This window comes from Limulus polyphemus, unplaced genomic scaffold (assembly GCF_000517525.1).
Source record: "Limulus polyphemus unplaced genomic scaffold, Limulus_polyphemus-2.1.2 Scaffold79, whole genome shotgun sequence".
NCBI lineage: Eukaryota > Metazoa > Arthropoda > Merostomata > Xiphosura > Limulidae > Limulus > Limulus polyphemus.
In genome coordinates this window covers 702,251-715,007 of record NW_013665689.1, presented here as the reverse complement: position 1 = coordinate 715,007, position 12,757 = coordinate 702,251, and the positions used below count along the sequence as shown (strand labels likewise).

Genomic DNA, 12,757 nt, shown 5'->3' with positions numbered 1-12,757 from the left:
CGGGTTTCGATACCCGTGGTTGGCAGAGCACAGATAGCCCATTGTGTAGCTTTGTGCTTATCTTCAAAACAAGCAAACATACAAATGTTTTTCATCTTTTAATATGAATTTTATGTTAGTAATCAAATCATAGATATTATCCCATACAAAAAAAAACAGAGGGTAGAGAGTTATGAGAATATTGGACACATTCACAAAAGACCTAAACTAAAAGCAAAATATCAAATAAAGAAACCTCAATAACAATGACGACTACAAAAATGGATCTATCTATAAGGCCCGCCGGTATCTCAGCGGTAAGTCTCTGGACTTATTGACGTTAAAAATCGGGTTTCGATATAGTTGGTTGGTATTGCACAATATACAGTTATGTAGCTTTGCGCTTAACAACAAATAAGCTATAAAATTAATACTGAAAACTTGAATCTGAAAATTTATACATTGATGAAACTAGTAGAAACCTAAAATCAATATTTAATGAAAACTTAAAAGGATCATCACATATAAACGAATACATAAAATTACCCTTGAAATAAATTATAAAAAACTAACAAATACACAGACCTGACACAAATTTAAGATAAAAGATATCCCATTTACATTTATTGTACGTTCTCTATCATGCGCGACTTATTTTCAAACAACTTAAAAACAAAATAAATTTTATTCTCCTTTTCGGTTATCAACTGATGAAAATTCACTCAAAAATTGAAACGCCTTGGTATAAGACTTCTTTTAGTTGCCCAAGAGAGGTTGTAGCTCACGTAACAAAGCATTTTACGAAGAGAGTTTCAATAAAGTCACGGATGCGCTTTGCATGTTAAAAAAACGTCTTTTCATCACCAGCTTATGATAAAATAAGCGGTGTTAAAATGCCAGTAATAATTCTTTGCATTATATCGATAACATGTTTATATTTTAATATTATTGTGATCTATTACTCCATATTTTACAGTAAAAGCTTCAAAGTTATTTAAAGTATAACCTTAAATCATCATTGTGAATGTTTAAACAAGAACTTTAAAGATCATTTAGCCCGATAAACTTTGATAGTGAGCCAAAAAAAACGTTTGTCATTGTATAAAAATGTAAAATCAACATAGTTAAAATTCTGTTCTCGTGCTTTTTCTGTTCTGGAAAGCCTTTGTAAGTTAGCTATGAATTGAGTGATTCAAATAATATGCAACATTATTTTTTTTATAATCTCATCTTCTACCCTCATTACTCGTTTGTTTTAAATGTTTTACATTACTCTTTACAATAATCGTAATAATACAAATACATTTTTCCATGTAATACTAATATTTTTTTTTAATTTGTGATAAAATTTAACTCTTTTTTTTTCATGTTATTCGTATTTTTTCATTTAACGCCGTAATATCTGTGTACTTCTTTAATTTCATGAAATTATATTATGCATGCGTAGATATTAGTTAGTATTCGCTCATGGTCGAAAACGTTTCTTATTTTAAAATTCTAATAAGTTATTTATACTTTAGTTGATGTCATATAACTGTGACGTGCAAAGCATATTTCGTGTTTCTGGGCTTCTTAATGTGATCATTTCATGTACACGTAGAACTTTTAAAATATTTCGCACACTCACGTTTCGATATGAGTTTGTAGTTTTGAGAATAACCCCCACTTTCTATTTTTCTGGGCTATTCCCGCTTGGCATCATATGCAATGTTTCGATGGAAGAATAGCTGTATGATAGAATACAGTATGTAGAAGAGGTCAGTGATATTTTCCAATGGCAGGACAGGTGATACCTTGAGCATTAACTTCCATTATTTTTCTACGAAGTGACCATCATCAACGTGAGTAGCTCATGCACATTGAGAGGAATGGTGTTATAAAACTGTATATATATACAACTATATCCTATTTTATTGTGCAACAAGTAAAATTTTAGAAATAAAATCAAAACAAGTAAGTTATGTCGTTCACTACACTCCTGCCCCCCCCCCCAGTGCCACAGCGGTATTGGCTGTGAACTTACAACGCTAAAAACCGGGTTTCGATACCCGTGGTGGGCAGAGCACAGATAACCCTTTGTGTAGCTTTGTGCTTAACTACAAACAAACACCACACTCGTTTGCCTCTAACTGTCGTACTATTAATAAAGATAATACTTCACTTAGCACTTTCATTGTGTTTGTTCTCTTTCTTGATACTTAGTCGGAGTTAGAAAATTCAGATTCAACTTCGTAGTACATTTCCTGTCGTTTCACAAACTATTGCGGTACTACTCTTACTTCTTAGGCTATCAGTGCTTCTGAGAATACAGCACAGTTATATCATACCATTTCCAGATAACATCCAATGTCATCTAAATATGAGTGCCTTCAATGGGTTAAAAGTCCATCAGTGAAAAATATTTTTTTAAGATTAAACTGACTTTTCTAAAAAACAAAACGCAAGAAGCTTCAAATAATACATTTCGAAAAGCTAGGAAACTATAGAAAAGACGAAGGTAAGAGAAAAGATCCAAACACTATAAAAACAAAATACAGAAACTCAACTTTTGATGGAACTATAATAATATCCTTCTACTCTAACATCAAAGTTTATCAGAAGGTCTGCTTTCTTTCTTACACACAAAATTAGAAATTATTTAATCAACACTTTTTCTTTGACGAAGAAACTAATTCTAACCATAAGAAACTGAGTTGTTAGTAGGTGTTTAACTTAACATCCTTTAAGGGTTCAGATTATAACTTGAAAAGAGCTTTCGTCTGAAAAGTCGATAGTGGTGTGTTGTACTCAAAACACGCAGGAACAACTGGAAAGAAATTAACACCCGAAAAGAAACCCAACAACTCGATCGCTTTCTGAAAGTGGACTTTCCTTCGTCCAATCCGACCTATTAACTGTCGATACTTTATCTTCAACATGTTCTTACCGTTAGAGGTACTATTATGATGGAGCGTTCATTGGCTGCATATGCTTTACAGCAACATACAATATCATAAATACTAATTCTTGGATTTTACGGATTGTTATTGAGATGGAAACAAGATTACAAGGAAACCTACATTTTATAACATAGATGATCAAGTATTCTGATTGATAAATTACAAAAATAGTGGATTTAAATATTGTTAACCTCCACAACAAGATAAATGATCAAGTATTCTGATTGATAAATTACAAAAATAGTGGATTTAAATATTGTTAACCTCCACAACAAGATAAATGATCAAGTATTCTGATTGATAAATTACAAAAAATAGTGGATTTAAACATTGTTAACCTCCACAACAAGATAGATGATCAAGTATTCTAATTGATAAATTACAAAAAATAGTGGATTTAAACATTGTTAACCTCCACAACAAGATAGATGATCAAGTATTCTGATTGATAAATTACAAAAAATAGTGGATTTAAACATTGTTAAGCTCCACAACAAGATAGATGATCAATTATTCTGATTGATAAATCACACAAAATAGTAGATTTAAACATTGTTAACCTCCACAACAAGATAGATGATCAAGTATTCTGATTGATAAATTACAAAAAAATAGTGAATTTAAACATTGTTAACCTCCACAAAGGCTATTACAAACTTAGTTGCACTTTTAGGTACGCTACTTAGAATTCCCCCGGTAGGTCAGCGATAAGTTTACGTACTTACAGTCTAAAATATGGGTTCGATTCTCCACGGTGGACAGAGTTCAGGTAGCTCAGTGCGTAGTTTCGCGCTAAAATAAACAACGCCAGGCCTCACTAGGTAGTAAATGTCAAATAACTTATTAAAACAAGTACTTTTATATTTCTCGAAATCTATATAGTAATTCCTGTCATTCACATTTCCTTGTGAAAACTTCATTGTAATCAAAACGTATTTATTTTTCAGCTCCAGCAAAGACAATAGTAGTTAATCACAGCTTGACTCCGTCAAATGAGTTAGAGGTATCTTGTTCAGCGAAAGGACTCTTTCCCAGACCACAGATTGAGTTGTTTGTGTCTAAACCTGGTAAAACTGTTCCTCGTTCTATCAGCGGGGCTTCTGTTACTACTTTTCCACGAGAAGGAGTTTTTGATATAGAACTTAAGAAGATATTCAGTATTAGAGATTTGTCCAGGACTGAAGCCACTATTTTTGAATGTTTCATAGAGATTCCAGGGACGGATTATGTTACAGTCAAGAGGAAGGCTTACTTTCCAGGTAAGATTCGGAAACGTCTGAGTTAAATACATTTGTTACTACAATAAAAAAGTAAAAATACTAGATTGTGTTAGTGTCAAGAGGAAGGCTTACTTTCCAGGTAAGGTTCGGAAACGTCTGAGTTAAATACGTTTGTTACTACAATAAAAAAGTAAGAATACTAGATTGCGTTAGTGTCAAGAGGAAGGCTTACTTTCCAGATAAGGTTCGGAAACGTCTGAGTTAAATAACGTTTCCGAACCTTACCTGGAAAGTAAGCCTTCCTCTTGACACTAACACAATCTAGTATTTTGCCTTTTTTATTGTAGTAACAAACGTATTTAACTCAGACGTTTCCGAACCTTACCTGGAAAGTAAGCCTTCCTATTGACACTAACACAATCTAGTATTTTACCTTTTTTATTGTAGTAACAAACGGTGAGTTAAATACGTTTGTCACTACAATAAAAAAGCAAAATACTAGATTTTTTACTGTCTCTAAGATTATGACTAATAATGGAAGTTAGATGGCTAAGCAACCATATAATAATATTTATGTTATTTATTTTAATACTGGAGTTAATGACTAGATAATTATTTTACCCATTGATATACGTCTAATAAACAGGAGATGGTTACATTAAAATTGTACTAGGACTAGGCTAATGGTAGATATTTTTAATGGCTCAAATTAAGAACAAACAATGAAATTATTTCACACAACGCTTCTTCGAGTGAAACTGAAACATTGTTTTTATAATTTCCACTTCCACTTTCAATTTTAGCTATTGAAAATTGGTTTTAGCTTATATAAAAACCTCTAGCCAATAAACCAACGTGCAGATGAAAATCAGCAGACATTTTATGAGATTAGAGCTAGAGAGAAAATCATGTATATTTCTACAGTATACTTTAGCTAGTGTGAAATATAAAGTTATGCCAGTACTAATAACGAAGTTACGAATAGATCGATTATATCTAGATGCATTTTTATTTAGAAGTAACGTGCAGAAGATAAATATCGTAATTTTTGTGAGAAGATTCGAATTGTGGGTATATTCAATAAATAAAGATATGTTTATCAGAAGAAAGGTAGTACGTACAAATGTATATATTCGTCTTAGGAGTAGAATCTATATAATCTGTTGTCTGTTGTATGTCTATGTAACTACTTTGCAGGGTGTAGATGAATCTTCACCAAATTTGGTGTGGAGGTTTACTGAGTCTATGGGGAGATACATACAAATTTTCAACTTTGCGTTTTGCGGTATTTGTGGGCGCTTTTACCCTTTTTTTATAACTATCTCACATCCTGTGGATGAATCTTCACCAAATTTGACATGAAGGTTTGTTACATGCGTATTTGCAGTTTCAAATTTTTTGTTTTGCAGTTTTTTGGGGGACAGTTTTTTACAATTACAAATAAGGTAAGCAACTTTTCATCTCCTAACATAATCATGAATTTATATAACTTTCGTACAGGGGACGGGTACAGAAATAACTTAAGAGCAGAAGTTGGTAAGGTAATTCCTGACTTCAGTTTATGTCTGAGCAAGCTCACCTTTATGCGGAGGCTCTGTTCATCATTGGCCTCAGTTAAAATCTTAGTGGACGACTACGACACACTCAACTAGTGCGTGTTCTAGTAAACTTGACCTATTCGCAAACGTTGAAATTGCATGTTTCTTCATACGACATACAGGTTCCTTATAGTAGAACTAATATAACCATGCTGACATCAAGAACAGATACATTTGTATACAACATCTGGTAATTTCAGTGATTGAATAAGCTCATTAAATCTAAACAAATAAAATAATAAATCCGTAAGCTACAATTAGGTTTAAAAATACACCTCAACTGTATTGGACAATATACCCCACGAAGTATGGTTTGTAACAGATTTCTTTATATTCCGAAAATATTTGCCACACTATGGCAACGTTATAACGAACAGGTATTTACACAGTGTAAGTATAAAGCTTGCGAGGTTTAAAATACAAGTCAGTAAACGTTTTTTAACGGTATACATCACATCTCAAGTTGCCATCGCTGTCATGAATCGGTGTGTCTAAAAATGAAAGTTTATGATCTTGTTAATGTTCAGAAGTGAATTTTATAATGTTTATATTTGCTGTTAAAGCACTCCAGAGATTGAGAAACACGGTCAGAGTTCCTAAGGTGATATAGCGGTTAAAAAGATTGCGGGCAGTTTTCCAACGATTGCTTTTTATGATAACAAAGAAAAAAAATTGGCCAAAGAGAGAGCCAGTCTATAGCCAATCCATTAAACTTGGTATAAAGATCGCCATCAACAGAAAATGTGATTCCTTAGTTACAAAATTAATCAAAAATACTGTAAGCGACAAATACACTTAAACCGTATTTGAGGGTATTCCTCTACCACAAAATTGATAAAATACAGCTATTTGTTAGGTGTCTTTTAATTGCATTATTTGTTATTGTTTTAGTGATGATATAATAATTAGATTTAATACAGAATATAATTCTCAGTGTTCGAAAGCTTAGAGCGCTTTAAACTGTGCTTATTTGTGTGTTTTAAATAGTGAACTTTGATCAGTTATCAAAATAAAATTGACATACACCTATCATAGTGCTTTTTTACACTAAACAGGTGCAAGTTTACTCTCGCTAACTGTAATTCAAAACAGCAGTTATGCTAACTTCCATGTAACGTGTAATGACAGGTTAAAACCTATACTTAAAACATGAAGAGGTTGAGTAAAGTATGGTTTTAACGTTGGCAAACCGACATTTTCTCATTCACGCACATAGGGACTAGAACCACAATTATGGCGTGTTTCAGATATTGAATGAGAGTTTCAGTGCTATTTTTATGCCACAAAAGGTGACAGAATCATTTACATTTCATCAACAATTATAAAAATATTTACATATGTGTGTGAGTCTCCTGACTCTGTACTTTGTTTCTTCGTTGTTAAGCCTAAAAGTACACAATGGACCATCTGTCTTGTGCCCACCCCTGGTATCAAAACCCGATTTTTAATGTTATAAGTTGACATATTTACAGCTGAGCTAGTGAGATGCATGCAGAATAGAGACAATTGATGATAATACACTGTCTAATTGGTTTTCTAATTTTTTCTCACAATTATGTATAGCAAAATCATATAGAGTTATGCAAGTTTTTGTGAAAGACATTTTGAGGCTTTCTTAAGATGATGATAGTTGTGTAATAACTTCTTCCAAACGATTTGCTGAAATTCTTAAATATAAATTATAATTATCAATAATTAGACTTAATTATGAATGGAAGACAAACCGCCAAAGGCCTCTATGACCACTCTGTCTTAAGTCGGCAGTTATCTGCTTGTTCTAACACTATCAAAATATCCCAGTAGTAATTCTAAAAGCCAATATAATGTTGTAGTCATTCTAATTTAAATTTGTTTTTCTCAGTCAAAGAGCGTGAATATTAATTAATTTCAACTGTTATAATCCTAGAGGCTTTCTACGTATTATGATTCATTTCTGCTAGAAGAATGCTTTGGGGAGTTTTCTGTATAATATATATGTATATCGCTACACACTCCTAACGCTACTGCAACATGTGTAAATAACCTAAGGAGCAAATTATCTTAAGTACAATTAAACTCACTATACATGCGGTGATATATATATATATATAGTAATTACTTGGTATATACCAGTTCTTGCTTAATACCAAGCCATCATAAAATAATATCACATTGTTAAGTTTAGCAGGACAAACAAAATGAACAAGCACGAGTAATGCTGTGTTCTTTGCTTAGTAATCAAAACCATTTTTGTAACTTTAACATATTAGTTAAAGTATAAAATTGTTTCCTTTCCCAATTCGTTCAGCAACTTAGGAGAGGAGCAAAAAATACCACGCTTCAAGAATAGCTAATTTATGGGCAATAAAAGCATACAGTTATAACCAGACATAGAATGATTTTGTCATAATTATATCGATAATAAACGCATCAGTATTCTTCCACGTTTAAAAATAATTATAGATTTTTAACTCCAAAACGAGCATATCGTGCAGTATATAGTTGTTTGGACCATTATTGCGTCTCTAAAGTAGAAAGAATATTAAGAAAGTTAATGATGTTGATAACGTCAAGGATTGCTTTGTTAACTGATAAAACAGGGGATTTTTCTCTGTATGTTACAGTGGATGTAAAATTAAGGAAACGTAGAGATTTCCTGTGAAAAACTACCCATTATAAATCAATAATAAACAAATATAAGTCCTATCAATAGGAACCATTAATAGTTAGGTCAATATTTCATAAATTGGCATGTCTTCCTTTCCAGAATAGCCATGGTTTTCATTACTTTTAATAGAACTAAAGTTTGCCCCGAATGCTATGGATTACTATATAATAATTCGGATAAGATGCTGTCTTAAGCCTTAATCCATAAAATAAGGCAAATAAGCAAATTAGAGCCTCCTCGTAGAATATATGTACGTATCAGTTTTTTATCTAATTTTTTTTATCACGCTAACAGAAAAAACTAATGAATTAGCGACATTAGTCCGCCTTGCTACGGTTTATCTGTTTGTTTGAAGTTAAGCACAAAGCTGCACATTGGGCTATCTGTGCTCTGCCCACCACGGGTATCGAAACTCGGTTTCTAACGTTTTAAGTCTGCAGATATACTGCTGTGCTACTGGGGGAGGGGCTTGCTACGGTCTGATTAAAGTATCATTAGCAATAACATCTTATTCTATTTTCTATATATTTTACATTAGTCCACCTTGCTACAGTCTGATTAAAGTACCATTAGCAATAACTTCTTATTCTATTTTCTATATATTTTACATTAGTCCGACGAAGGTCAAATAAAAAATAATTGTCTGTAATATTTTATTTCTAAGCGTACAAATTTAAGGGTTTGCATACTTTCTAAAATAAGAATAATTTCCTATTAAAAGTTATTTTATTTCATGTCTCTTAACACACAATTATTACTTATTGCTTCCCAAATTCAAGCTCATACCCCATTCACCCATAATTAAGAATAGTCTTATTTACCCCAAATTCCGTGTTCTTCTCTTTCTAAAGGCTAAATTTAGTATTATTTAGACATTCGGGATATTTTATATCAAAATATTAATTCAATAGCTTTTCTCAAATTCAGGTTTACAATCCATCTATAGCATAACACTTTTTTTCGTTAGATAAAATACCAACTTAAATTGAGGAAAACTACTGTGATTAGGTTTTGGGTTGATTCAACCTGAATTTGATAAAGATATAAAGCACTGGAATTAATTTTGAGATGGGGTATGAATATGATTAAAAACAAACTATTGGAATTGATCTTTAGGCAGGTTATGAATTTGAAATTGTGGAAAAATTTTATGTTAAGTTGTATATGGAATGTGAACCACAATCTGAGTAAAGTATATGGGATTTGTTTTTTAATAAGGTTAGAACTACTCTAAAAACAGCAATAACAACATTAGCGTGAGAATGATTCTCGATTGGGCAAATAAAAACTAAGGATATTAATATACGAATAGATTATAAATCTAAATTTGGAAGAACAACTGATGTTAACCTGGAGATATATGAATTTCAAAATGATTAAGACCAAACTTCATCAAAAGGTGGCATTATCTTAAAAGTTTTTTGCATTTTTTATATTTTACTTTCTTAAAAAAGCGTTAATTTGACCTAAAGAAAATGTTTATTAAACAAGGTGTAGAAGGAAAATGATTAATAAAGACGTACGACAAAAAAGGAAAGCAATGCAAAAAAATAACAAAAACGAATAGTAATGATGAGAAAATTGTTTTATCACATATTCATTGTTATGTCTATGAATTCAATCAATATGTGACTAAAGTACTGAGCTGTCTGAAAGAAGTTGGGTCTAAGATTATGTAAATATAGTGTATTCTTAATAATGAAAATATAGTTATCAATTGTAACATAACAAGTTAGATATAACGAACATTTCACATGAGCCACCTATTGACACAGCGGTATGTCTGCGGATTTACAAGGCTAGAAACCGGGTTTCGATACCCGTGGTGGGTAGAGCACAGATATTCCATTGTGTGCGTAGCTTTGTGCTTAACTTCAAACAAACAAACACATGAGCCTCCTAGTGGCACAGTTGCAAATCTGTTGACTCACAACGCTAAAAACAGGGTTTCGGTACCCGTGGTGGACAGGGTACAGATAGCATATTGTGCTTAACCAGAAATAAACATTTCATAATAAAGTCAGAAGGATGTAATATATAGCTAAGTATCTTTAACGTGTTAAGTAGCGGACATCATTTTTTTTTTCGTTTTGTTTGAAAGAAACCTTTCCCGCAAACAAGACTGTGCGACCAAATATGTAATAATAAATTATCAATTATTTTCTTGCTCTACGTAATGTACAGAGCCAGAGATCGTTTTACATATTAAAACCACAAAATGTAAATTACACAATAAAATGCAATGAGTATCTATAAAACGAAAATCCCATTGATTAATTCAACTTTGCTTTTATATATATAAAATCAATAATGATGCGTAATTACATTTTAAAGAGATAATGACTCGCTTCAGAAAAAAATATGAATAGTTTTATTATTATGAATAAAAAAAATATAAACTTTAAAGAGGATGAGTTTTTTAGAGTGTTTGTTTGACGTTGATTAATGATCTTATACAACAACTTTTCTCTTAAGTATAAAATAAAATGGTATGCACAATGAATAATAACGTATAAACGTACATTTGAAAATTGTAATTTCGTAAATAAAATAATATAAATCAAAACGAGGTCTAATGTGCATGCTAATACATTTTATAAAGGAATATTACAATAACGTAGCATTGGATTCCAACTGCAACGTAATAAATGATAGTTTTATCATTCTTCAGGAATGGAGTAAAATTGTTCCCCGTTTAACTCAATCCTTTAAGAATAACAATCTGGACCTGTCTGAAGTGGTGGGCCCGACATGGCCAGGTGGTTAGGGCGGTCGACTCGCAATCTGAGGGTCGCGGGTTCAAATCCCTGTCCCACCGAACATGCTCGCCCTTTCAGCCGTGGGGGCGTTATAATGTGACGGTCAATCTCACTATTCGTTGGTAAAAGAGTAGCTCAAGAGTTGGTGGTGGGTGGTGATGACTAGCTGCCTTCTTTCTAGTCTTACACTGCTAAATTAGGGACGGCTAGCGCAGATAGCCCTCAATAGTCTGATACGGAAAGCAAAAACATAAGCTTTAAGAACGATAACCTTAAAAAGACACCAACATAATAATGCACAAAATTGTTAAAGAATTTCTAAAATATTTTTAAAACACCAGTTCAGTTTGTTTGTTTTTGAATTTCGCGCAAAGCTACACCCGTTATGTGACTTCAATGGCTCTCGTTTTGCACAGTTAGAATACAGTTTTTCTAATGATAATTTTCGAATAACATGAATCAATTACTACATGTATTGAAAGGTATTTAAATATTAAACCGGTAGGTGGTTAAAATTACATTACAACAATTACGACGTAATTTTTCCTTCAACAACATTTTAAAAAAAAATACTTAATTTATAATCATTTTACAAATAACGTGCAGCAATATTTGTGATTAACGTGTCATTTCTTTTTGCCATTGTTGGTTTCCAGGTTCATAGATACTTTTTATAGTATTACAATCCAATAATGGTGGGCAAAATAACATTTACTGTCATAAACGTAAATAAAATATATCTCCAGAATGTAACTTTATTAACTCAATATTTCGCTATTACAGCTTACTCAGGAGCTATCGATTTCCCACCAGTTCGCTAATCCAGCTCAATCTAAATTGGAACAGGGGATGAGAAATGGGTTCTTTATGTCAACACGAAGCGCAAAAATCAGTGGCTTAGTCCTGGCCTGAACCCAATTCCGACAGCCAAATCAGGTCTACACCCGCAGAAAGTCTTGTTGTCCATTTGGTGGGACAGAGTCTGAATTATTCACTTTGCGTTATTGAAATCGAATCAGACAATACCTGCAATTTAGATTGAGCTGGAATAGTAGGATTGGTAGGATATCGATAGCCCCTGACGAAGCTGTAATATCGAAATATTGAGCTAATAAAGTTACATTCTGGAGATACAGGTCGTGATTTTATTCACGTTTATAAAAATATATCGTAATAAGCTCCAGTTTACGTTAAGCAAAGTCAAGAATAATAAAACTTATTTTCGCATTTTTCAGAATAATGAGTTATTATGGCGAATATGTATGGGCGTTTTTATCCTTACGAAACTCAAACGTATTTATATAATGTTTGTTTGTTTGTTTTGGAATTTCGCGCAAAGCTACACGAGGGCTATCTGCGCTAGCCGTCCCTAATTTAGCAGTGTAAGACTAGAGGGAAGGCAGATAGTCATCACCACCCACCGCCAACTCTTGGGCTCCTCTTTTACCAACGAAAGTGGGATTGACCGTCACATTATGACAACCCCATGGCTGAAAGGGCGAGCATGTTTGGTGTGACGGGCATACCACTGTGCCACTGGGGGGAGGGCACGTAGATCTCTAAATCTCGCCCATGCTTAGCAACACCATGCCACTCAGCAGTTCGATCACATGAA

General features: G+C 32.7%; 1 protein-coding gene across 1 annotated transcript in view; it reads left to right on the top strand.

The window, feature by feature from the left end:
• LOC111087890 overlaps positions 1–12,757 on the top strand; it is a 152,474-nt gene that overhangs the window by 45,658 nt on the left and 94,059 nt on the right. The window contains exon 3 of the mRNA XM_022396183.1: positions 3,866–4,177. Coding sequence (XP_022251891.1) covers positions 3,866–4,177 — 312 coding nt within the window. The remainder of the gene's footprint in view (positions 1–3,865; positions 4,178–12,757) is intronic.